The sequence below is a fragment of the Podarcis gaigeae genome (genome assembly GCF_964106915.1).
Source record: "Podarcis gaigeae genome assembly, chromosome: 5".
NCBI classification, from domain to species: Eukaryota; Metazoa; Chordata; class Lepidosauria; order Squamata; family Lacertidae; genus Podarcis; species Podarcis gaigeae.
Genome location: NC_139681.1, coordinates 77361933 through 77389541, shown reverse-complemented (window position 1 = coordinate 77389541; position 27609 = coordinate 77361933). Strand labels below are relative to the sequence as shown.

Sequence of the window (27609 nt, the reverse complement as noted above, 5' to 3'; positions counted from 1 at the left end):
CATTCTGACATTCTCAGTGGGGCGGGATTCAGTTTAATTCCTTTAATTAAGCTGTTGGCTAATTAAACAATCAATGGCCTTTTAAATGTGCTTGTAGGGTGGGTTATTGGGGTTTATGTATTTTGTGTTCCCATTTTGCATTTTTATGCTGTAAACCACCCTTTGATCTTGAGATGACTTGCAGAATATAAATTTAATAAATAAATAAATAAATAGGTAAATATTTACTTTATTGTTGTTGTTGTTTAGTCGTTTAGTCATGTCCGACTCTTCGTGACCCCATGGACCAGAGCACGCCAGGCACTTCTGTCTTCCACTGCCTCCCGCAGTTTGGTCAGACTCATGTTTGTAGCTTCGAAGACACTATCCAACCATCTCATCCTCTGTCGTCCCCTTCTCCTTGTGCCCTCCATCTTTCCCAACATCAGGGTCTTTTCCAGGGAGTCTTCTCTTCTCATGAGGTGGCCAAAGTATTGGAGTCTCAGCTTCAGGATCTGTCCTTCCAGTGAGCACTCAGGGCTGATTTCCTTAAGAATGGATAGGTTTGTTCTTCTTGCAGTCCATGGGACTCTCAAGAGTCTCCTCCAGCACCATAATTCAAAAGCATCAATTATTCGGCGATCAGCCTTCTTTATGGTCCAGCTCTCACTTCCATACATCACTACTGGGAAAACCATAGCTTTTACTATACGGACCTTTGTTGGCAAGGTGATGTCTCTACTTTTTAAGATGCTACTTTATAGACTTTATAGACTGCTATAGACTTACTTTATAGACTGCTACTAATGTCTGTGCTGTGGAAGAGACAGCCAAGTCCCCAACTGCTGGGTAAGATCAATAGAAACAGCAGGTCCAGTGCAGCGATCCTATGTGCATATTATCTTGAAAGTAAATGCCATTGTGTCCAGTGGGGATGCTGCACGGATCCGTGCGCTCCTTATCACAACATTTTCTTTGGAAAGCCTCCTTCAGAACACAAGAATAATTGCCCTGCTGGTCAGGCCGGCGGCCCACCTAATCCAGCGAGGTTTCCCAGCAACTGGTATTCAGAAGCATTGCTTCCTCCAGCTTCTTGGAGGTACAACACAGCGATGGGTTCTCTCTAAAGAGAAGCAGCGCGCTCTGTTGTGGACCTATTATTGGCTCGGGCGAAGAAGTGAGTTCCATGCCCAGCAGATGGCGGGCCGGAGCGCCTATCCTGGCTCTGGTACGCCATTGAACAATAGAGTGAAGAAGCTTCCATGTGCGCGCGTGCCCATCTCCACTCCCCCTTTTTTCTCTCGCCTTCAGCGGCCGCTGTTTTTTTTTTTAATTTAAATTTTAGAGTTGGGGGGGTGCCTCCGCGAGAATCTCCAGGAGCAGATTGTGGCGGGGAAAAGGAGAGAGAGGGCACCGATTTCCTCCTTCTTTCTTCGCTCCCGCCCATTCTCTCTCTCTTTCTATCTATCTCCCCCCCCCCCCCCCGAAGTCTCCGCCTTGCCATCAGCAAAGACCAAGGGCATGCTCAGTAGGAACCAGCATCGGCTTCGGGAGCAGGCTGCGACTCTACACCACCCCCTGCCTCTCTTTCTTGCGTCAGATTAATGTTCCGGGGAGGGACGGCGTGCGTGGGGGGGGCGGTTTGAGAAGGAACCACGCGCGCTTTGCCCGGGGGAGGAGCGGAAGGGCCGCCGGGGGCGGAGGAGCGGCTTAGAACGCTGAGCTGGCCCGGTGGAACGTCGGGGCTTCTATTTTGGAACGCTCGCACACACTTTGGAACGCTCGCGCTCTCCCGCGGCGCGGAGGCGAGGCCCGGCCGGGCTCTCCGAGGAGCAGCAGCAGCAGCAGCTCCAGGGAAACGGGCGCTGTTGTTTTGAGTCTCGCTGGCGGGGGCCTGCGGGGTTTCGGTGAGCGAATCAGCTCGGTGCCCGCCGTTCGATGGTTTGTCCCGACCGAGATGAGCCGCCCGTCCTCCGCCGGACCCAGCGCTAGCAAACCCTGCGGCAAGCAGCAGCAGCACACCCCGTCGCCGGCTGCTGCCCCTGCCGCCGCCAACGCCGCCGTCGCCACCATCTCCGCCGCCGGGGCCGGTTCCTCCGCGGTCTCCGCCGCGGCCGCTGTGATCTCGAGCCCTGGAGGAGGCGAAGGCAGCGGCGGGCCGGTCTCGCCTCAGCACCACGAGCTGACCTCGCTTTTCGAGTGCCCGGTTTGCTTCGACTATGTGCTGCCCCCGATCCTGCAGTGCCAGGCCGGGCACCTGGTGTGCAACCAATGCCGGCAGAAGCTGAGCTGCTGCCCCACGTGCCGGGGATCCTTGACCCCCAGCATCAGGAACCTGGCCATGGAAAAAGTGGCCTCGGCCGTCCTCTTCCCTTGCAAGGTAAGGAAGGGCAGGTCGCAGGCAGCAACCGGCACAGCCGTCGGAAAGGTGGGCGGGGAGAGGGGGCTGGGTCGAGGGAAGCAGCGGGGCTCAGCGCCTGCCCTTGAAGTTGTGGTGATCCAGGTGTTATTTTAAAAGCTAGCTCTGAAATTCTCCATATTCTACTGGGAAGTATTGGGCGAACCCCGTGAGCACACCCCCGCCTCCCACTAACTCCTCATGAGAAACATACAAAGTGCCCTTTTTTCTGGAGACTGATTCTCAGAGACTGCTTTCATTTTAATGTAAGATGCACCTGCGTCTGTAATTCTGCCTCCTCCACCTTCCAAACCACTATTCCAAGCAGCCTTTAGACATAACCCCATTACTCTTCAAGCTACAGAAGAAGTGTGGGGTCTTGCACACATCCATAACAGTAAACAGTGCCCATGGTCCTCTCAAGAATGCAGATCTTTGCTTAGTTGTTATATGTTCTGGTGCATTCTTGTCAAGAGACTGGGGCCAGAGAGCTACTGGTTTTTGCACCTGACCTGTTCCAAGCTAGTATTTCTCAGTTTTGCTCCCTAATATCTTGCAATATGGAGTATTATCCTACTTTAGTTGTAAGGATCCCTGATATAAATGTATGTGAAGAGCTTGGAGCACTTGAAAGAACACACAGACTTTAAAATCTATTATTATTATTATTATTATTATTATTATTATTATTATTATTGGCTCATGTCATAGTTATACCTCATCCCTGCTTACACTTGACATTGTTACACCGGAGAGTTAATGTATAATTCAAAAATAGTGGCCACTGAGGAGTTGAGCTCTAAGGGAGCATAAAAGTTTGGAAATGATTTGGAAACTCTTTAGCAGTACCTGCATTAGTAAAACAGGAGGGTTTTTTTAACGGGGAGGCCAGAGATGGATAGCTCAGTCAGTCAATAGATTCTTGACTCCCATGTAGGGAGCCTTGCCAAGTGTCTCAGTTAATTGAAACACATTGGTGCTAATGCACTCCCTGTTAGTCTGCGCTGTGCGCTAAGGGAATTGGGGCATTGGTCTAAACACGGCAGAGATGTGTGCAAAGGCCCATGAAATGTGGTACCTTTCCCTCCTCCTCCTTTCACACTTCTGACTCAACCTTAAAGGTAGAACTTGACAGAGCGAGAGACAAGTTGGGTTCTGGTGTGTTAGTTGGCAGGGATATGTGCAGGGGAGAAGGGGCAGGCCAAGGGGATGTGGGGAGGGGTGATTCCCCCCATCAACAAGTTTTTCCACCTTTTTTTATCCTGCATGATTCGGTTGCAGGCAGCTGGGGAATGGAAGTGTGTGGAAAGGAGAATTGGTTGGGTGCAGAAAGGTGTACACACCTGATTCTCCTTTACAATCCAACTTCGCACGTTACCTCTGCAGAGACATCCCCCCCCCCCCGACATACTTTTGCTGATGAAACATGTTGGCATCCTCTAAAATATTGAGCCGGGAGCTCAGGAACTTCCCATATTGGTATGTCCAAAGCCACAGAGCTCCTCTGCATTCAGTCAGAGGCTGGGGGTTCTATTGATGACGTCTTTTGCTGTTGTGGAAGGGGGCAGGAGCTTAAGGGCACCTGCAACCTATACTGGGACGGCGCTGATCCTTGTGCTTTGTGCTTATTATTAGCAAAAATGGTTGCAGCATATCCCTACCCTCCAAGAGGAATGCTCCTGTTCAGTATGGGATGACCCCGTTTCACTCCTAAACCGTGAGCCCTTGACCACCCAAGTTCACGATTGGAATGAGTCTAGCTAATTGCTAGTCCATATGGACTTAGAAAAATGAGCGTGGGTTGCACAAAGAAGGAACAGCATCGACATCCCACCTCTGGTGGTGGTACCATTTACAACCTTTTTCTTTTAAATGCTCCCACCCCTTTTTCTCAATCAGTGCGAGTTTTTAGGGGGGGAGAGGCTGTTTGGAAGCAACCTAACTAAGATAAAAACCGAGGTGGCAGCTGGCAGATAGAAGAGCTGTTTCCACCCAAGCTTTCTATCAGTGCCAATCTTTAGGCGCTGGTCTCCCTTAAACTAGATATACCGGTGTCGGTTTCGCTCCCAAGGCGCAGGTTTAGGCTGATCAATGTGCACTCTAAACCATTCTAAAATGACATTGACACAGATCTTAAGGTCGTGTTGATGACAGGCAAGGCTGGAAGCGACCATGTCGCCCACGTTAACAGTCTCCATCGGAAGGGCTCCAGTTGCAAAAGCAAAAATTAAACTTGCGGAAATAGAGAGTTGCTGCATTGAACCACTGATACTGTCATAGAGAGTTGGAGGGGACCCCAAGGGTCATCTAGTCCAACCCCTTACAATGCAGAAATCTCAACTAAAGCATCCATGACAGATGGCCATCCAATCACTGCTTAAAAGCCTGCAAGGAAGGAGAGTCCACCACCTCCTGGGGGAATCGGTTCCACCATAATTCAACCAGGGGTGGTTGGGTTTTTTTAGGGGAAGGGGGTGTTTAGGGAAGACAACTCCTTTCTTACACTGTTTTGGGAATGGTGCTGCATAGGTGGAGATTAATTGATGATTTACTAGATGACCGAAAAATTGTGGAAAAAACAAAAAAGGCTTTTGACTGATTACAGTGGTACCTCGGGTTAAGTACTTAATTCATTCCGGAGGCCCATTCTTAACCTGAAACTGTTCTTAACCTGAAGCACCACTTTAGCTAACGGGGGCTCCTGCTACCGCCGCACGATTTCTGTTCTCATCCTGAAGCAAAGTTCTTAACCTGAGGTATTATTTCTGGGTTAAAGGAGTCTGTAACCTGAAGCGTATGTAACCTAAAGCGTATGTAACCCGAGGTACTACTGTATTTTTGAAATAAACAGTCAAGGACAGACAAAATTACAGATGGTCTGGGACGCAAGTAAGGCGGTAATGAGGGGACTCTATACAACAAAACTCATATAAAAGGAAACTGAAAGAGAAAAAGAAAAAGGAGATTTTAGATGAGATTACAGAAAAGAAGAAACAATTGTCAAACAAAGCCAATAAAGAGGCAGTGAAACAGGCAATCAAAACTTTACAAACTCAATACTCAATGATAGTTAATGAGGAAATCAGCTGGAAAATAAAGAGATTAAAACAAAAATATTTTGAGCATGCAAACAAACCAGGGAAATTCCTAGCTTGGCAGTTAAGGAAAAGTGAACAGAGGAACTCCATAAATAAAACAAAATAAAAAAATTCCTTCCAGTAGAACCTTAAAGACCAGCTAAGTTAGTTCTTGGTATGAGCTTTCGTGTGCGTGCACACTTCTTCAGATACACTGAAACAGAAGTCACCAGACCCTTCTATATAGTGAGAAGGTGGGGAGGGGTATTACTCAGAAGGGTGGTGGGAATGGGTGATTGGCAGATAGCTGTGATGAGCCTGTTGACGACTCTTAACGACTGCAATAGGTCTTCATCCATATCTTCATCCTTATCTTCATCCATAAATAAAATTAGTCTAAATGGAAAGATCACAGATAAGTTGAAAGAAATAAGGGAATGGTGCTGCAAAAGAGCACCTAGTTCTTAGATTTGAGGGACGCTGTCATAGAGTGTGCTTACAGAAGGCACCAGGTTCCAGTCCTGGGATTTCAGGTAGCAGCAGGGCTGGGATAAAACCCACCCTGGAGACTTGCCGCCAGTCAGGAGAAGTCCGTCCTGGACAAAGAGGGGCCAAATGGTCTGACGGAGTAGCTGACAGCGTGGCCTGAACATCGCAGGATGCCAACTTGATACCAAGTCAGACCGTTGGTTCATTAGTTCGACACATCGGCCTTCCTCATCGTGGGGTGCTCCAGGTGTTGTACTACGACTTTCATCATCCCTGAATGTTTGTCATCCTGACTGGGGCTGATGGGAGTTGTAATAGGAAGCATCGTGGGGGGGATACAGCTTGTGGGAGGCTGGTGACAGTGTAGAGCTAGGTGTAACAAGGATGGGAGATGGGGTAAAGCAATGCGGAGGTTGGTACATATAAAGTAGTGTCCTATTGTGTTAGGTTGGTCTGCACTGTGTGGCTGTGGCATTCCAGTTTTCAGAAGAAGAAGAGTTTGGATTTGATATCCTGCCTTTCACTCCCCTTCAGGAGTCTCAAATCGGCTAACATTCTCCTTTCCCTTCCTCCCCCACAACAAACACTCTGTGAGGTGAGTGGGGCTGAGAGACTTCAGAGAAGTGTGACTGGCCCAAGGTCACCCAGCAACTGCATGTGGAGGAGCGGAGACACGAACCCGGTTCCCCAGATTACGAGACTACCGCTCTTAACCACTACACCACACTGGCTCTCTTTTCAACAGGGGACTTCCACTCGCCCTGTCCAGAAATGACAGATATCTTGAACCTCAGATTTTTCCCACATTAAGCATGTCCTCTGCCACTGAATTTGGGGCCTTCCTCATTAGCGTGTGACCTACCAAGCCAAACATATCCCATCGGGCATCTGATGTGACCTTCCAAGTGTCCCAACAACTCTGCTGCTTTGCAGTAACAGGCCAGCGGCAAAATCCGGAGGTTTATTGCGTTCCTATTGGACCACCATTCATGTCTTGTAGGCTACGTTTGGTATAGCGGATCTCAAGTTGCTCAGAACAAGTGCTCGCAGTTCAGAGTTTTGAATCCACACAGAGAAACAAATGGTAATCACGAAACTGTAGTTGAAGACCAGTATTAGATTAAGACATGGTAGGCTTCCCTGTGGAAGTCACTAAAACCTGCAGGTTTGAAATGTGCTTTCTTCAGAATCAACATATTGCATGGAGAATCTCCACATCATCGTAAGCCACCTATGCTTTGTGACTGCAATGAAGCCATGCTATATACATAATGATTCCCAAATATTACATAAATAGAATGTAAAATTCCCAGAAAGTTTGAAAGAGAAAAACTTCTTTTTCTGGAGGCAGGGGAATGGAAATGAAAAGCTATGCAATACTTATTTTCTTTTCTAACCCAAACCTTTTACAGTTTTGGCAGCATTAAATGCATAGTTCACAAATAGTTAGCATGTAGAATTGGTGTGTTATTGAAATTTACAGAGCAGTGCTATGTGTTTACATGGAAGTGACACCTGCTCTATTTAGAGAAGTTTACTGCCTGGTAAGCACACATATAAATGCTGCCTTAGTTTGGGTAGGATTGCCTTAGTTTGGGTAGGAGAGTGTGTATGTCACAGTTGTTTCAAGGGCAAGGTTGGCCACAAAAGTGGGGTCAGCTCATAAGGGCAGCAGGTGCATGAATCCTTTTTTTCTTTTTTCATTTCCAAAACTTAGATCAAAGGTCACCAGGAGAGGATCCGTTGTAGCAGTAGAAATGTATGCAGTACATAGTGGAACCTTGACATCTGGGAGTTAGAGCCTGGAGCTATAGTCCTGTGCCCACTTACCTAGGAGTAAGCCCCATGGGACACAACAAGACTTACTTCTGAGTCAAAATGCATAGGGCTGCACTGAAAGTTAGGTGTCATACAGGGTCGATTGGCATAACCTGGGGACACTTCATACATTGTGTAGTTGATTTGCGCACCTTACAAATGCAGCATTGTGAGACATGCTAGAGTACATAGTTTGTTTTATCTCTACTTTGTTGAAGGGAGCAATCCAAGACCACGGTCCACCAGAGGTGAGGAGTGTTAGGAATAGGCAGGTCTCAGGCTGAGCCTGGGCTCAGTAGGAACTAAGTCTCACATCCTGGCTCGGCTGAAGATATGCCATCAAAAAGGGGGGGGGGGATAGAATAAAAATCAAAGCACTACCATTCTACCTTATCTTGGGGCTCAGTCATAGCCGTCTGAGCTGAGGCTGGGCTAAGCCCTGAAAAGGGGCCATTCTGGAGGTTTGGGGGGTGGGCATGATGGGGCAGGGGAGAATTCTGTTCCAAACATGACCTAGCAACCCATCAGAAGTTAAAACTGGCCAAAAGGGTGGTGAAAGTCAAACTGTTTTAAAGGCTTGTTTTCCCTCTGCCAGACTCTGGCCAGCTCAACTGGCAGCAGAGGCAGCTTTAGGGTAGCATGACCGGTGCCACACTGCAGAAAGTACCACAACAATTATGCAGAACGGAGCGTGAGAGGCAGGCGGGGTGTTTGTGTCAGATTTTAGCATTGCACAGGATGCTGCTCAAATTTTAGAGCCCAAAGTCTGCCGCTGCTGGTGATCAAAGATTGGAATAGGGGTATGTTAAAAGGTAAAGGGACCCCTGACCATTAGGTCCAGTCATGACCGACTCAGGGGTTGCACGCTCATCTCGCTCTATAGGCCGAGGGAGCCTGCATTTGTCCGCAGACAGCTTCCGGGTCATGTGGCCAGCATGACTAAGCTGCTTCTGGTGAACCAAAGCAGCACACGGAAATGCCGTTTACCTTCCCGCCAGAGCAGTACCTATTTATCTACTTGCACTTTGACGTGCTTTCAAACTGCTAGGTTGACAGGAGCAGGGACCGAACAATGGGAGCTCACCCCGTCACAGGGATTCGAACTGCCAGCCTTCTGATCGGCAAGTCCTAGGCTCTATGGTTTAACCTACAGTGCCATCTGTGTCCCTTAGGAGTATGTTACACCAGCATAATTTACCTCAGCATCCATTATTCCAGCTTCCTTTAGTTCAGATCATTCTGCCTTTCCATCAGTGGTTTCAGGATGGTTTTTAAACACTAAATAAGTAAAACAATGGCACGTGCATACAAAGCAACCAGCGGACAAGAGCATGCTTGAAGTCAGAGAGTAAGACAGTAAAAATGTTCTTAAATGTCTGACTTAATGAAGAAGTGTTTGTGTGATGCCTTTAGCGACAGTGAAGTTGGCAAGGTATTTCATAGGTGCCAAAAAAGGTTTGTCCTTCGCTTCGCACCAGAACAGCCTTGGTTGCCCCGAGTGACGACTTCTATCTGGGAAGAGATGAGAGAAGTACAACCTTGTTGGTTTTGCTTTCATTGGCTTTTGAGAACGTTGACCGTGGAGTTCTTCTGCAGTGACCCAGGGAGTTGGTAGTTGAAGGTATTGTGTTTCAGTGGTTGCACTGCTACTGGCAAGGTTGCATCCAGAAAGCAGTACAAGGAGATGGCTGCTCAGCAACGTGGCTGTGGGGGTCCCAGAAAAGGTCTGGTCTGTCTCCTGGGCTGTTTGGCATCTATCTGAAATTCATGGGATCTTGGGATTTGGAGCATGGTGCCATCTGAGTCAGGAGAAACTCTGAAGGTGTCTGGAGGCAGTGAAGGGCTGGGTGGGAGCTAATAAACTCAGGATGAATTCTGATAAGATGTAAGTACTATGGGTGGGTGGGGGGAAGGTGCTTCCCATGTCTGGGAATTATGTGTAGAACCTGTTTTGGGAGGGGTTCCACTCCCTCTGAAGGAACAAGTTCATAGTCTGGGTGTACTCCTGGATTCCAGCCTCAAATGGCTTCTGTGGCTGGAAGTGTTTATGTCCAACTTCAGCGAATTCACTAGCTATGGCCATTCCTAGATTGGGATAGCCTGGTCTCAGTTGTCCACGCCCCCATCACCTTCTGCCTAGAATACTGTCATGCACTGTATGTGGGGCTGTGTGGAAATTGTCAGACTGTACAGCAGGTTAAATGGAAGTGATAAGAAAGAAGGAAATAGAATAAAAATCAAGGCACTAAAGTCATGTCAACATCGTCCAGGTCTAGCAAGTCAACAACCGTCAAACAGAAAAAAAGTATCTTAGCACATGACTAGTCAGTGGCCTGACCTTTCTAGCCGGTTGCTGTTAAAGGTCAACAGAAGTACATTTAATGCAGGCTTTTCCTGTTCTAGGAGAATTACCATGGAAACTATAGGTGACCGGGAAGTATTGTAATGTGGGTTGTCATCTGATGACGAAATTGTGTTTAATCATCTAGTCTGGAGATGGGCAGTTTCAGGACTTTGGGCCAATGTGGCCCTCCAGGCTTTTATGGGTTCTCTGTCTGGCCCTTGGGGGCCTTCACAGGCCACACACACACCCCGAGCCGCCCCAGCCCTGCTCTGCATCCTCCTTTGCCTGCCAGGAATGTGCCGTTGAACTCTGAGAATGCCTTTTGCCTGGAAGACTGAGATGTTAGGTATTCCCATGAGGGCAAGGGCACAGCACTTTGCAAGACCCAGTGGCCTGTGGGCCAGATTGCCCATGACTGGTCTACACTACAGGATTTTAGACACAGGCAGGCAATGCTACATAGAGATGCTGTCTGGAAAGGACACGTTCTCTCACTGAGCTGTGCTCCATATGCACCAGAAACATTTCCTTAGGAAATGGAGCATCTAGCTATACAGTTTCAGATCCATAGGAAGCTCTGGCTGTTTGTCCTTGTGGGCTGGCTGGCATTGTCTACTCGTGACTGGCAGTAGCTGTCCAAGGTAGCAGTTGGGGATCCTTCCTGGTCTTCTTAACAGACAATGATAGGTACCAAACCTGGGACAGTTATCATGTATAGCATGTGCAATGTCACTCAGCTGTGGTTCCTCCCCACTTTTTCAGCAGACAGTGGCTTTTTGAGAGAGTCAAAGCTGGCATGGGATAGAAGCTTCCTTCCTTGCATCTTACACTCTTACCGAGATCACTGCCATCTGCTGGAAGGTTTGCAAAAAATAATAATAAACAAATGCTTGGGTTTTTTGCATCTTTTGCAAAACCTGTTTGGCCAGAGATGGCAGTGGGAGGAAATAAACAAGAACATTCATAGTGGTGTCTTCATTGTTGCCATCTTCAGCTGTCTGAGTGTATTGTCTGCCTTCAGCTTACCTGAGCACAAGGACAGGGTATGGGCCCATCTCTGTTTAGCATAGTAATTAGGATTTAGCATGCTATGGGAGCCACCCATCTTCAAGATAAGCATCCTCTCTTACTCCATCTCCTGCCTGGGCCTGCTCTATAGAAGTGCAGTCCCAGGAATCAACACCACCACAAAGGGTGGGGGAAGAAACTTTAAAACAATTAAAGATACCAATCAATTGATTTTCAGGATGCTACCTTAATTGTGTTTGAACTCTACTGTAAGGGTTGCCTTTGCAATTTAATTGTCATTGCTCCTATGATAGGGGAATATTATCATCTGTGATTATGGGGAGGCTTTGCTAATCTAAAACAAGCAACCACAGGTTTGTTTGGCAGCTGGAAGGGGAAATTGCTTAATGGATTTCTCTTTCCCCCACCCCTCCAACATGTAAACAAATGGGCACAGTCCATTTCCCACTGAAATCGATGGCAAAGCTGCTATTGATTTTAATGGGCTGTACAGTAGTGTCTTGGTTTTGTTCCAAGAATGGGTGGCATGAGTGATAGCTAGGGGGAGAGGGAGGAATAGAGGGCATGAAAAAGAAAAGTTTTCTGATGACAGTTCAAGTGTTACTCAGAAGTAAGCCCTGGTGACTTCAGTGGGGCTTACTCCCAGGTAGAGTGGGTTAGGGTGGCAGCCTAAGTAACTTCGTGGAAGTGCAAAACTAACCTGCTTGACCAGGGGTGGGCAACCTAAGGCCCGGGAGCCAGATCCGGCCCAATCGCCTTCTTAATCAGCATGTTTTTACATGAGTAGAATGTGTCCTTTTAAATGCATCTCTGGGTTATTTGTGGGGCATGCCTAGTGTTTTTACATGAGTAGAATGTGTGCTTTTATTTAAAACGCGGTGCATAGGAATTCGTTCTCCCCCCCCAAAAAAAAAAATAGTCCAGCCCCCCACATGGTCTGAGGGACGGTGGACCGGCCCATGGCTGAAAAAGGTTGCTGACCCCTATGCTTGACTAATCCTCTTTTCACACAAACAGTGCCTTTGCTGGATTATGTCCCCCCCCCCCCCCCCGTGTCTAAGATTTCTGCAGAGTTGATTGCACAGTGCTGAGAAGAGGGCAGTTATTAGATTATTCATTCATCGAAGATCTGGGTTAGCGACTGGATTGGCCAGAATTGTTACCCGCCCTGTTCCTCTGACCTAGAGGAATGTGCAGAATTGGTATAGCCAGTGTTATTTGACTTCTGGCTAAGTTAGGGATGGAATTAGCCACTTTGCTTTCTCTCCCATGCTTTTCAATTTGTCCCACTCCTCACCTTTTCCGCTCCTGCTACAGTGGTACCTCTACTTACGGACACGTTCTATTCCGGGGTGCCGTTCGCACCACGTAAAGTCCGTAAGTAGTGCGCCGCTTCTGCACATGTCCGTGACGCAATAGAGCGCTCCTGCGCAAAGCGCATAGAACGCTTCTGTGCACACAGCAAAACCCGGAAGTATACACTTCTGGGTTTGCCGCATTTGCAGCCCGAAAATCCGCAACATGAACCTAACGCAACTAGAGGTATGACTGTACTCGGGCAAAAGTGGGCTCCTTTCTTCCTTCCTAGAGTGACAGCTTTCATGTTGACAGAGAGTATGGAACAGAAGGCTTTGATTATCCTTTCTGCAAATTCCTTCATATTGTGGCAAACCACTGAGGTCTGGTACTTAGTGGTATTGTCTGTAAAATGGGTATATTATTGCTCTTTACGAGTGTGATAGTGTCTCATACTAAGCTTCCTGACAGTTAGTTGGTCGGTATTAACATTTCTCTGTAATCTCCAAATTCTGCTATTGGAGAATAGGAAGGGAAGGGGAAAGATGTCAACTTCTCTTAAGAACTGGTTCAAAGGTGACTGGCCTGGGGACAACTACTCAATGTATTAGGCAGCTTTAGATATTTAGAGAAGACATTTGCATGGTTTATGGCAAGTAGACATTTACTAGCGTGTGGCTGTTGTCTTGTTAGGAGCTGAGGTCATAAGAGACCTGATGGTGGCCAATTCTTTAAATAGCAGAAATGCACATGCTGTGTGTGCTTTTAATCCCAGTCACTAGTAGCCTCGCTTCATTAATTTTTTCCCTTTCTCCGAGCATACTATTTTACTTTGTTGGTCTCAGTGATGCAAAGCTAGTTCACCTTTTGTTCCTCTCAAAATAATATCAAAATGAATCAATAGCTTGCTGCTTCCCTGCCTCTGACTAGCCATTGTCTGACTGCATTAATAGATGCTTGCGCCTGTTTTATAATGATCAAATAAGACTTAAAAGGTATGATAAGAGGCAGGATCAAGGTTTGTTTTCTAGAATCGCTGATGACAAATATGATGGGGAGGGACGGGAACCAGTTCTATTTTTAGTTCTTGGATTGATTTTAATGAATGAGTTGGGAACAAGCCTGGGGCTGTTAATTACAAGGCTGAGGTTTGGGTTCTTTAGAATGGAGTTTGCTAGGTAGGATTTGGAGCGAGACCCCGGATTGCAGCAGACCATGTTGGTAAGGAATTGCACTGCTTCTGCATGAATCAGGTGGTGTTGCTTAAGAGCAGCAGAGAATACAAATGAAATAGTAAGGTAAAGGTACCCCTGATCATTAGGTCCAGTCGTGGCCAACTCTGGGGTTGCAGCGCTCATCTCGCTTTATTGGCCGAGGGAGCCGGCGTACAGCTTCCGTGTCATGTGGCCAGCATGACTAAGCCGCTTCTGGCGAACCAGAGCAGCACACAGAAACGCTGTTTACCTTCCCGCCAGAGCGGTACCTATTTATCTACTTGCACTTTGACGTCCTTTCGAACTGCTAGGTTGGCAGGAGCTGGGACCGAGCAAGGGGAGCTCACACCATCACAGGGATTCGAACCGCCGACCTTCTGATCGGCAAGTCCTAGGCTCTGTGGTTTAACCCAAAGCGCCAGTAGTCGGCACTGATTGTCCCAGCTAGGGCTGGGTGATATCAGCTTTTCAACATTGCGGTGTGTTGCCAGCCAAACATCACAGTTTGGTGATGTACCATGACGTTGAAAAAGCAAGCTGCATTGGCCTCTGCCCGTGAGGCACCTGGTGAAACTTCCCCAGCTCTCATCTCAGGAACTGAGGCCATTTCACCCAGGCGGACGCAGGCTGGGACAACGCAGATTGTTTGGCTCCTCCTCCCCAGCTGAGACAACCCCAGCACTCCCTCTGCTCACAGGCAAGCAGGCAGAGCATCGCTGCTGGCTGTGGGAGCGCCAGCCACGCTCCCCTCAGTTGAGCAGTTTCACGGAGCCCCCAGCCCACTGCTGGCTTGCAGAAGCCAGTGCCGGGCTGGGGGCTCCTTTAACTGCTCAACTGAGGTAAGGGCAGCTGCATACAGTGGTACCTTGGGTTACATATGCTTTAGGTTACAGACTCCACTAACCCAGAAATAGTACCTTGGGTTAAGAACTTTGCTTCAGGATGAGAACAGAAATCGCGTGGTGGCCGCATGGCAGCAGTTGTTGGCCCCATAAGCTAAAGTGGTACCTCAAGTTAAGAACGGACCTCCAGAACGAATTAAGTACATAACCAGAGGTACCACTGTACTCAGTCGAGCAGTTTAAAGATGCAGAAGGAGGAACAAGTTGTACAGTGGTACCTCGGGTTACATATGCTTCAGGTTACAGGCGCTTCAGGTTACAGACTCCGCTAACCCAGAAATAGTACCTCGGGTTAAGAACTTTGCTTCAGGATGAGAACAGAAATCGTGCAGCGGCAGCAGGGGGCCCCATTAGCTAAAGTGGTACGTCAGGTTAAGAACAATCTCAGGTTAAGAACGGACCTCCAGAACGAATTAAGTTCTTAACCTGAGGTACGTCTGTATTGGCGCCCAGGTTGTTCTCCCTCTGCATCAATGAGGGCAGAGTGTGATGGTGGTTTCACTCAGGGATATGTCGCTGGTGAGACTGCCACCGCTCCCGAGTCCCTCTGCTAACAGCGCCACTGGAGGAAGGAACTCTAGCGGATGCTGCTAGCAGAGGGACCCGGGAGCGGTGGCGGGTTCACCAGCGATATACCGCTGAGTGAAGCTGACACTACGGTCTGCTCCTCATACTGGTGCTGGGTGATATATTGATATAACCCCCAGGCCTAGTCCCAGCATGTGCTGACTGCAGCGACTCCTGGAAAGCCAAAATGACTCATTCTTCGTCTTCATCTGGGGTTGGGGGGCTTTGTTGTTAGTCCTTTTGTGTACTTGGCTTGGAGGGGGGATGCCACCACCTTGCAGTGTCTGGTGTCAGGCTAGGACTGAGGAGACCCGTGGTCGGATCCCACGAAGCCCACTGTGCGACCTTGAGTCAGTCACCATTTCTGTGCCTAACCTACCTTACAGGGAGGGTTGTTGTGACGACAAAATGTGGGAGAATTTACGCTAGCAAAAAACACCTCGGAGGAAAGATGGGATTGCAATCACACCAACTTTTTTCTTTTTCCCCACAATCCATATAAATTATATTTGCCTATATATCTAGACTTCTGCTTTAGTTCAGATTTGCTTTCCTGATCTTGGGTGATGATCTTCATAGTTCAGTGAACAGAGTCTTTATAAAGCTACAGTTGTTGTTGTTGTTAAAATTTGCATACCATCCTATACCCATAGATCTCAGGGCGGTTCACTACATAAAATCACAGTATAAAAAACAGAACATACATAATAAAAACAACCCAATAATCCCCTTTCACAACACATTTTTAAAGGGCATTGATGTCAATTAGCCAAAGAGGTATTTATTATTTACAGTTCTACACTAATAAATATTATTTATTAGTATTTACAGTTGTGTCCCTGCACAACTCTGAAGCCACTGGCTCTTTTATCCTAATCTGCCACACAATGTGGGTGCCTCTTAGGAACAAGACTGGAATACAGTATAGCAGATCATAGTAGAAATACCTGAATTTCCACTGTTCAAGCAAACGCAGCTGTCATTTATCTACACCTGGCCTTCATGCGAGAGAATTGCATGGAGCACCCATGTCATAGATGACGTTATCAGCAAGGTGGAGGGAGGAGCAGAGAGTGCTCTGCAAAACCCAAGACTCTTGTTGATGGTAAATGAGTGTTCAGATTGGACTACAGACACTCCCATTGTCCAGGTGCAACCTGAATACTTACTCCCCTTATGCATATGGAAGCTGCAGTTAGGTATGGAGGCATCAGCTCATGTCATCTTTACGTGTTTGTTTCGTTTCCATATTAATGGGCATATTTCTTTTTTTAAAATTGGAAAAAAGTACTTAGGAGGTGGTTTGGGGGCTGCCTATTAATATATACTGTATTTTTTCATGTATAAGACTAGGGGTTTTTTTAACCAAAAAATTAGGTTTACAATTGGGGCTCATCTTATACACAGTTAGTGCTGAGGGATGTTTTCTTAATTTGGAATCTCCCAAAATAGGGGGCGTCTTATACATGGGGGGGGCGTCTTATAGATGGTAAAATACGGTATTTTTATATTGTTTTACAGGTAATAACTACTCCGAACAGCTGGAAATTTTGCTGCTGGCGTTCAAAATGGGATGGGATGAAACAACATTCCTCCTAGGAATATTGTATATAGGAAAACAAGATTGCTGACCCCCCCCCCCCCCATAGCATCCTCACAGAGATATCGTGAAGGATGTGTTGCAACCACCTTTTTCTGTATAGTCTTCATGGCGCATTTCTGGCCCTGTTTTGAATGCGCATAGCACCCACTGCAGCCGCTACCAGGCTTTTTAGCTGCTTGAAAAAGATACAGTGGTCATAGCCTTCCTGTGCTTATGCTATTCCATTTTGGCTTTGGCTGCAATTGATTTTGGTCTTCCTTTTTATTGTTGGCCACTGCTTCTTCCTGATGCTGCCTTTGATCTGACATTTGCCCATCTACTTCTTATCACTTCCTCTGCGGCTGGAGTTTACCATGTGGCTTGAATACTGTACCTTAGGTTAGCCAGTTTAGTGCTCTCCCATAATTCCTGGCCATTGGCCAAGCTGGGTAAGGCTGATGGGAGTTAGGAGTCCAAGAATATATGGAGGGTACCCATTGCACTTGGGGCCCCAGTCTATGACTCCTCCATTGGATCTTTGCTTAGATTGTTGATGGCTGTGCAGGACCTTCTCCTTAGTTTTGATTCTGAACTTGCCACTGACTCTTGAGTCCTGATACTCTAACCCCTCCTCTTCGATCTTTTCTGTTCTTCGTCCACTCGGTCTCGTAGCGGCTTGGGCATGCCCAGATCTGCTGATTATTGCTATTGTTCGCCAGGTGCAGATTGTTCCAATCTATTGTTAGCTTTAACTGAAAATTCTCTTCAGTGAGAGGGGGAACTACCTAGAAGATTATGAATGGCTGGGACTTGTTTCTTTAGTGTGTGTTTTTTCCTCCTTTCCTTTTAAAAAATAACTTACTTTTAAACTGCAATGCAAAATACAAAACCACAGTATTGTAACATGGTGTAAGGTGGAAAAAGCAGAAACTTAGAAAAGCCTAGCAGCGATCGTGCTTAATTTCCCACCAACCAAAATGAAGCATCTTAAAAATTAAAATCAGATTGCATTGCTCAGAGAAACCCTTTTAATAATTTCAATGGAAACGTTTATGTGATGTTAGTTGTATCTGCTCCGAAAATAGTGTTTCTTTTTTCTTTTTAAGGAAATGGTACCTTGGCTTGATTGCAAATTCCAATGCTACAAACACAATTTGGAGAATCAGGCGTCCCCATTATTTCTCACAAATGCAGATTCCCTCATCCAATTCCGGACATGTTCTCAATCAGCTTTCCTGAACCTGGTTCCTTCCAGATGTTCTGGACTGCTGCTCCTTTTAGCCCCACCAAAGACAGCTCTGTGAAGGGCACCAGGTTGGGGAAGGCTGTTCTAAACATACTTTGCCTTCAGTTCCAAATTCATGCAAACTTTGGTTAGTGCTGACCAGGAGTTAACTACAAACTATAGTTTGCAGTCCGTCTTCAAAGCAGCTCCCTGTTAACCTTACTAGGTAAAGGTAAAGGACCCCTGACAGTTAAGTCCAGTCACGAACGACTCTGGGGTTGCGGTGCTCATCTCGCTTTACTGCCTGAGGGAGCCGACGTTTGTCCGCAGACAGTTTTTCTGGGTCATGTGGCCAGCATGACTAAGCCGCTTCTGGCGAAACCAGAGCAGTGCACGGAAACGCCGTTGGCAGGAGCTGGGACCGAGCAACGGGAGCTCACCCTGTTGTGGGGATTCAAACCGCCGAGCTTCCGATCAGCAAGCCCTAGGCTTAGTGGTGTAGACCACAGCGCCACCCGCGTCCCTTAACCTTAATAGACTTGCTCAAAAAGCGTATATACATGTGCTCACTTTGCACGGTTCTGCTTGCAGCAGTTCAGTTTTCCTCTGGTTTCCGAAATTTCTCCAGCCATTTTTGCTGACACTTAGTAAGCGTCTGGCCCTTTGTAGCTGTGATGGGAACCTGGAAATTCTCTTTGGTCGAAATGCTCACGGTAACTGGATTCTGCAAATGGAAAATCTTTGCTTGCAGGGTGCAGTCCTGCCGTGTGCTGAGACCTAAGTGAGTTAACTGCCGAAGACAACTTCTGCATTTTAGAACCGGTAGCAAAACCGTAGTGTAAGGGAACAGTATTTCACAAATGCAAAACTAAGAATATAAGCAAGCAATTAGCTATGTGCCCAACTCAGCATGTGCTGACCTATACAGCTGCTGAGACTGCAGTTAATGGTGATTGCCGGGGGTGGCGCGGCGCAGCTTACGATGCATCTCGGAGGGAAACTTGGAATAATTGAAAAGAGCCAAGTTGGTGAAATAGATCATCAATGTTAACAGGATCTAAAGCTTTCCACCTTCAACTTTGGGGGGCTTCGGAGCTAGTTTCGGTAACAAGGTTTTTGTATCCAGCTGCCAGCAGGCCAGGGATTCATGTGAGATGCAAGGTCCTGCCTTGTACTTATTACCCCCCTTGGCATTTTCCATTGAGATCTGGGCTAGGTCAAGGCATTTGCCCACCTCCAAACGATTTTGCCTTGCAATCCAAGAGCTGCACCCCAGAATAGTTAGTGGTATCAGGGGGTGGGATGCGTCCTCAGGGACACTGACAGTGATTAAGGGGCCTCACTTATGCCCCCTAAAACACTGTATCTCTAAATGTGGGCTCCTGCGTTGCTTGTGCAAATAGGCCAGTTGTGGGTGATATAATCACAATCTTCCCACTCTTCTATGCCCAGAAAAAAACACTGGTAATGTTTACGTGTTATGATATAAGGTAGTTCAAAGTAAAGTTTCCAGCGCATAGCTTTTTAGAGATGTGTTGTGGACGTACCCAAAAGAAACGAGAGACTTCCACAATAAAAGATTGGCTGTTATGCATATTTTAGAGGCAGCCAGGCATAAATGGGGCAAGAATGAACATGTCCCTGGGTACCATCGAACTAATGTGCTGGGTTCTTGGTTTCTGCCGCTCGAATGCTCCCCACCTTTGTGTAAGAGGCTTGGCACCATTTCAAATGCTGCTTGCTTTGCTGTAAATGTAAATGTGCCCTCAGAGGCAACTCTTGTCCATGTCCCAAGCACACGGACCTGTGTACATCTGTGTACAGATGAACTGTGTACAGATGTACTTCGTATTTCTCCCGCCCTCCTCCCCCCAAGTTATATGGAGATGCTGTGATTCTCTTCTCTCATCACCCTGACACCAGTGTCTCCCAAGAAAACCACAGCCCACAAACTCTTAATGGGCCCTTTGGTTTGTCTAACCTAAAAGGTCTTTTCTCCTGGGCTGAGCTGTCTAGACATCTTTATCTAGATCAAGCCTTCTATGCAGATGAGTCACGTCACAATCCCTGCCACAATTACCCGCTGCAATAATGAATTGATAAAGGGTGTGACATCAAAGCAGGTCGTTTCAGTTGTGTGTTATTAGCAATAGCACATTGCTGCAATACAGAAGGTTCCTCTCTGTGGTACGATCTGGCCGGCCAGGCAGGCTGCTGCAGTTTGCTGTGCTTTCATTTTTGCACATATATCGTATGTGATACCCGCCAGGTTCTCTGCAGCAGCATGTGCCTCCCTCTCTCTGCAGGGGGACTTTACAGTGTGTGCTTCCAAAGCTCACTGACCAGGTTGTAAAAGAATCTCTTAAAACTGTTGATAAATGGGGTAGGATAAGATTTGTAATCTAGGCTCTGTGTGTGTGTGTCTTGGGCCAAAAGAATTGTATTCCACGGAAATTGAAACGTTATGCCCACAATACATTATTCACAAGTGGATATTCTTAAAACACTTAATTTGCATCGTTCGGATTTCCCCCTGTCACTTTACCATTTAGAAATAATGAAACTAGGGCGGAGGGGAAATCTATAAAAGAGCTGGGTGGGAAAGAGAATAGGTCGAAAGCGTCTGGAGGTGGGAAAGCCTGTTTCTCATCTGTCATCTAAATGCTAAATAATTTTTTCCTTTGCAACCACGTGGTCTAGAAACTTGAAAAGTTATCTATCTTGGCAATGATAATTTGGCCCCATAGGAGTTCCCCCGAAAGAATTCCCCAAGTCTAGTGGTTCACACAAGTCTTCTGTTTCCGTGCTTTTAACCTTTTGTACCTTGTGTAATGGGACGCGGGTGGCGCTGTGGGTTAAACCACAGAGCCTAGGACTTGCCGATCAGAAGGTCAGTAGTTCAAATCCCCGCAATGGGGTGAGCTTCCATTGTTCGGTCCCTGCTCCCGCCAACCTAAAAGTTCGAAAGCACATCAAAGTGCAAGTAGATAAATAGGTACCACTCCAGCAGGAAGGTAAATGGCGTTTCCGTGCGCTGCTCTGGTTCGCCAGAAGTGGCTTAGTCATGCTGGCCACATGACCTGGAAGCTGTACGCCGGCTCCCTCAGCCAATAAAGTGAGATGAGCGCCACAACCCCAGAGTCGGCCACGACTGGACCTAATGGTCAGGGGTCCCTTTACCTTTTACCTTGTGTAATATTTTTATACATTAACAAGCTTGCCACAACTTCTTATGGGTCTGTGTGTGCCTTTGAAGCTGTTGAGTTTGGGGGATTTTCTGTGCAGCAAGCAAACACTACACAAGAGCTGAGTGACATGTTCTCACCTACTGGCCGGTCCTTTCCGTGCTTTGCCATGGAGTTTGCAGGATCAAAAAATCCCATCTGCGCACCTTGTTCCAAACTGAGATGTAGCATGTTGTACACACAGGAGTGGACATCTCAGGAAATTGTCAAGAAACAAATTAATAATAATAATAATGCCTCTCACCTTTTTGTTAACATAGGTTAGTGTTGAGCTTCGTAATATTATCCTTAGCAGCATCAGCAAAGCTAATGTGATTTTCATATATGGCACAATTACTAATGCTGCTTAGCTGACAAAACTCAGTGGGAAATGCTGGGGTGCAATTATGGTGCATCTGAATGTGGGGTGGAATGAGAACTACTAGGTTAGAAAGAACTGGACATAATATAACATGGTATAGGAATGATAACAACAACAGTAATGAGTTTATTTAAGGTGCTCAAACCACTGCACACAAACACACAAAGAGTCATCTTTACAACAACCCTGTAAGATAGGTCAGCATTATCATCCCCATATTGCAGGTGAATGCCTAGGTAAGAAAACTGACTTCCTTCAAATTCAGAACTAAAAACAGTTAACACAGATTACAGTCACAAGAATAGGCTGGGCCCTGAAAACACACATCTCAAGTGTCAGAGACCAGCGTATAGAAGTGCACCTTCAGCACTTACCAAAAGCCAGGCTTACATCTGAGGAGAGGGAATTTGGGGGCTACCACAAAGAATGCCCTCTTCTGGGCCACCCCCAATGCACTGAGCTTCTGAGGAAGGTGGAACTACCCAGAGGGCCACCCTCTGCTGATCTCGACACTCTGGATGATCTGCAGGGAAGGATGCAACCTTCCACATATTTAGGGCCTAAGTTGTTTAGGGTTTTAAATGCTAGCATGAGCATCAAAGTGTTGGTGTTGACCTTTAAAGCCCTAAACGGCCTCGGCACAGTATACCTGAAGGAGTGTCTCCAGCCCCATCGTTCTGCCTGGATACTGAGGTCCAGCGCCGAGCGCCTTCTGGCTGTTCCCTCACTGCGAGAAGCAAAGCTACAGGGAACCAGGCAGAGGGCCTTCTCGGTAGTGGGCCTGCCCTGTGGAACGCACTCCCATCAGATGTCAAAGAGATAAACCTGACATTTAGAAGACATCTGAAGGCAGCTCTGTTTAGGGAAATTTTTAATGTGTGACATTTTAATGCATTTTTAATCTTTGTTGGAAGCCGCCCAGAGTGGCTGGGGAATCCCAGCCAGATGGGCTGGGTACAAATAAATTGTTGTTGTTGTTGTTGTTGTCGTCGTCGTCTTAAATTGGGCCTGGAAGCGGGTTGGTAGCCAATCCTGGGAACTGTAATTTGTTAAGGATGTGGAGAGTTGTTAGGAAGCCTTTAATCCCCTCGCAGAGCTACAATTCCCAGAGTTTTATGGGAAGAGGGATTGATGGTTAAACCACTCTGGGCATTATAGCTCTGGGAGGGGAATGGAGGTCTCCTAACAACTCTCAGACCACCAAGTTCAGTAACAGACACCATCACTGACCTTTCCTTAATATATCTATATTTGAGAGTGATTTATGTATCATGCCATTCAGCAAGTGAGGCTTTTAAATCTGAATTTAGGCCAAATGTGGTTTTTATTTTTGAAAAGTTGACTATTGGGTGCTGTGTGCTGGACCTTGTGAAACATTTCAGAGTAGTTGTTAAAAATTAATTGCGCTCTGCGGCGCTTGTGTGAAGTTGATGGCTGCGACAGGAGTCGCTAGAGGAGCTAAATTTTTGGCAGTTGCTTTTGCCTGAGAAATCGGTCGAGTCTGTTGCTCTGTTAAACGTTTGCCATAAAAACAAATGGAGTCTTTAAACTGCCACTTACTTTGAATTAAAAACGGTTGTAATTTCATGTAATCGCACACCCACCGATATTGCAACCTTCGTTAGCAAGCAGTCTCTGCTCGTGAATTAAAATCCTAAAGTCATTCATGGCACGAGGCTCCTGCCCCCCAAACCAGCAAGCCTTGTGTGGCATTCCCTGCCTCTGTCACACGCTCTTAGACTTGTGAAGGGTACCACAGATTGAGGTCAAAGCACATACATTGGAGACAGAAGGCCACAAGTTGAACCTCTAGCATATCTAGTGAAAAAGGATCAGAGGGTAGGTGGTGGGGAAATTCAAAAGGTCAGGAGAAAGCAATGCGGTTGAAATAATAATTCACAGCCTTTGTTACAAGTCTTCAACATGGCATCCAGAAATAATAATAATAATAATAATAATAATAATAATAATAATAATAATAATAATAATAATAATAATAATAATAATTTATTATTTATACCCCGCCCATCTGGCTGAGTTTCCTCAACCACTCTGGGCGGCTCCCAATCAAGTGTTAAAAACAATACAGCATTAAATATTAAAAACTTCCCTAAACAGGGCTGCCTTCAGATGCCTTTTAAAGATAAGATAGCTGCTTATTTCCTTCACATCTGAAGGGAGGGTGTTCCACAGGGTGGGCGCCACTACCGAGAAGGCCCTCTGTCTGGTTCCCTGTAATCTTGGCATTTGGTGGTGGGTAGCCATGGTTTAGACCAGCTATTACATTCAAAAAGCGTAAATGTTTGGTTTGTGCATTATAAGGCAAGATCTAGTTTCAGGGTATTTCAGTCCAATCGATTTCATCCCTGAAAACCAAAATCAAGCAGCAAGCTGCTGATTCTGCTTTATAGCCATGCTTCCCACCCTTGATTTTATTTTTTTGTCTCCTTCCAGTACGCCACGACAGGCTGCTCCCTGACACTCCACCATACAGAAAAACCGGAGCATGAAGACATTTGTGAATACCGCCCTTACTCCTGCCCATGCCCCGGCGCCTCGTGTAAGTGGCAGGGCTCGCTGGAAGCCGTCATGTCGCACCTCATGCACGCCCACAAGAGCATCACCACCCTACAAGGGGAGGACATCGTCTTCCTCGCCACGGACATTAACTTGCCGGGGGCCGTGGACTGGGTGATGATGCAGTCCTGCTTTGGCCACCACTTCATGCTGGTTCTGGAAAAGCAGGAGAAGTACGAGGGCCACCAGCAGTTCTTTGCCATCGTCCTGCTCATCGGCACCCGCAAACAGGCAGAGAACTTTGCGTACAGACTCGAACTGAACGGCAACCGGCGGAGGCTGACTTGGGAGGCGACCCCTCGCTCCATCCACGACGGGGTGGCGGCGGCCATTATGAACTGCGACTGCCTTGTTTTCGACACTGCCATAGCACACCTTTTTGCAGACAATGGGAACCTCGGGATCAATGTGACTATTTCTACGTGTTGTCCGTGATATTTCTATGTAATTATTGAGACCATGTTGTTGTCTTTCGTTTCACTGACTGTTTTTATTTTTATGGTGTTCCACTGTAGCCCTCTTCAGGTGTTCCCTCACACCCTATTAACAATCGCATGAGGGGAGAACAGGGCCCCAGCCCCCTGGCACACACATACCCTGGTCATCGCGGCACCACCATCCACATATTCGTGCCAGGGAGGCAACTCCACATGCGCAGGCTCCCCGATGATGTGGGACCTGTGTAATTGTTAATCGTGTGAGCGGGGGATGCCCAAAGGGGACTTTAGGGTTCTTTCTTAACCGGCCGTTTTCTACCCTCATTCTCTCCTTCACTGCCGCCGCCACCTGTCTGTACCGCGGAGTTTTTAAAGCACAGTTAACAGGACAGTTAAGATGATTTTATCCTGTTAATCTGAAAGGAAGGGAGGAGATTTGTTTATTAAAGAAATAGCATTATTTAAGGTTTTAAAAGGTGAAGGCAAATTCCTTTTCTTGACAAGCAAAACCTTTTTTAAATATAATGGAATCGGAAGAGAAGCAGCGGAATGGACTTAAAGAGGCAGTTTGCACATGCAGAATGTGGAAGGTGGACGCCTTAGGTGTTTGAGTGCATTGTGCTCCTTCAGACGGCAAGAGGGGCACTTAAAAACAACAACCCTTATAACTTCCTGTTCTAGCACAGCATCTCCCTGTTATAGTAGTGTTCTCATTTGCCAGGACTTTTTAACGTCTGAGTGTGGGACCTTTTAGAAACGTGGTTTATCACCTGCAACCTGAAATTTTACTAGCTTATTCTGTTGCATTTGTATGTGTAGCCGCACGAATCTGCTTCTCTTGATGATCTCAGTGATTGGCCTTCTAAAAGAACAAGAGAGAGAAATTGGAGTACGGTAGTATCACTTTTTAGCGATGCAGGAAGTTGCTGAAGCCTTGGTGGTACACAACATGTCTCAGGCATGTTCTTTTGCACACAGCAGTTTCACATACTTAACAGGTGGTACCACTGTCATCTGGTTGGTCTTGCTGTTGCTGTTTTGTCCTTTTTCTTCCCAACAGAGTTTATTCCCCCCCCCACCCTCCAAAAAAGAAGAAAGAAAGAGTTTCCATACACCTGCAAAATGTTTGACCCTCTTCATCCATCCAGTTCAGCAAGAGCTGAAGAGGCTCAACATTTTGTGGAAGCTGCTAACTTAACATGGTGGCAAAAAACAAGATGTGTTTTGAGCAGTTTTAAAAATAGGTCCCACCTATAAATATACCCAGGATGTTTGGCGTACTTGACATTAACATTGTAAAAGCTGTTTTCAAATAACACAAGGAAAAGCGATGTGCCGATTCGTCTTGTTTATGTTCTTTGCTATCTAAGTTTCCTGTTGTTGCCATATTTACTCTAGTTTTTTAAATAAATATTTTGCAAAAATAATGTCCATGGGCTGTCTGGAAAAGCATTTGCGCATCCTTCATACCTTCTTCAGCGATCCCTCGTAGCCAAGTAAGATTGTCTTCCATAAACACGGTTTTAACACTGAGTGTGTGAGTGACTGTGGAGGACGATTCTGGATCCACACATCCTTCCACAGTGGGAACATAGGTTTCCGGGTGGGAGTTGATCACGGTGTGGATTTGCCAAGTGTGCCTTCCTCTTAGCACGTTTCTCCCTTTCGTCCTGAGTTCGAGTGTCTTCAAAGCCCATGGCACCTTTGGTAAAGACTGTTCTCCAACTGGAGCGCTCGCAGGCCAGTGTTTCCCAGTTGTCGGTGTTTATACTACATTTTTAAAGATTTGCCTTGAGAGAGTCTTTAAACCTCTTTTGTTGACCACCAGCATTACGCTTTCCATTTTTAAGTTTGGAATAGAGTAGTTGCTTTGGAAGACGATCATCAGGTATGCACACAACATGACCACTCCAACAAAGTTGATGTTGAAGCATCATTGCTTCAACACTGGTGATCTTCTTCCAATACACTGGCATTAGTTCTCCTGTCTTCCCAAGTGATTTGAAAAAAATTCCGGAGACACTTTGACTTACGGGCAGAGCACACACTCCACATTCATATGAGCCTGGGTTTATCCCTGGTATCTCCAGTTTTCAAAGACGTATGATTAGCAGAGTTGGGGGGAATCCTCCTTTCGGCCTTGCAGAGCTGCTATCCGGGAAAGTACACAATACTGATTTAAATTAGGCAGTATTCTGACTCTAAGTCAGCACCGTATTTTCAGTATATTTCTGACCTTTCATACTACAGGGAATGCATATTAACTAACTTGCACTAGACCCAGTACTGAACTTGTGCCTGTGTTGTAAACTTAAAGAGTTGTATGGCTTCTCAGAACAGCACATAGGTGTTGGGCAGCGCACTGTTCCACCTCCCATGGGTGCCTGCGAGTTTTCATCCCCTCCCCCAGCACTAATTGAGTTTCCTCTAATAACCTAGGGCCCTGTACCTTTTCTGCTTTCCACAATAACTGTTGTCACTAGATGCACTGAGTGCCGTAGTACCTGCAAATGTTTGTAGGCACTTCTTGCTCAGAGATGCAGGCTGACAAGCAGAGGAAGCAAGGAATTTCTGATGTTTTGGCCTGAGCCTTGAATGAATTGCTCAGCAGTTGCTTGAGATTTCCAGCTTTATAGGAACAAATTTTGTTCTGACTTTCCTTGATGGGCAAAGTGTGGATAACAATTCCTATGTAGCCCAGACCATCAGTGTGTGTCTACTGAAAATACAGTGCTGCCTTAGAGTCAGAATACTGGCTAATTTAAATCAGTATTGTGTACTTTCCCAGATAGCAGCTCTCCAAGGCCGAAAGGAGAATTTTCTCCAACTCTGCTACTCATACGTCTTTGAAAACTGGAGATACAAGGGTTGAACCCAGGTTCATATGAATGTGGGGTGTGTGCTCTGCCCGAGCTACGGTGTCTCCAAAAAATGCTTCAAATCACTAGTATGCAACCGTTTTGGTACATCATTGGTGGAGCAGAAAGCTTTGGGAGAAGTACTCTGTTATGAAAGGGATGCGGGTGGCGCTGTGGGCTAAACCACAGAGCCTAGGACTTTCCAATCAGA

General features: G+C 46.6%; 1 protein-coding gene across 1 annotated transcript; it reads left to right on the top strand.

Annotated features, from left to right (window-relative positions):
• Positions 1-1149: 1149 nt before the first annotated feature.
• On the top strand, positions 1150-25967 carry SIAH2 (siah E3 ubiquitin protein ligase 2). The gene is made up of 2 exons (XM_083739895.1): positions 1150-2359; positions 23981-25967. Exons 1-2 carry the CDS (start codon positions 1937-1939, stop codon positions 24536-24538), a joined length of 981 nt encoding a protein of 326 aa, XP_083596021.1. The 5' UTR covers positions 1150-1936; the 3' UTR covers positions 24539-25967.
• Positions 25968-27609: the final 1642 nt, after the last annotated feature.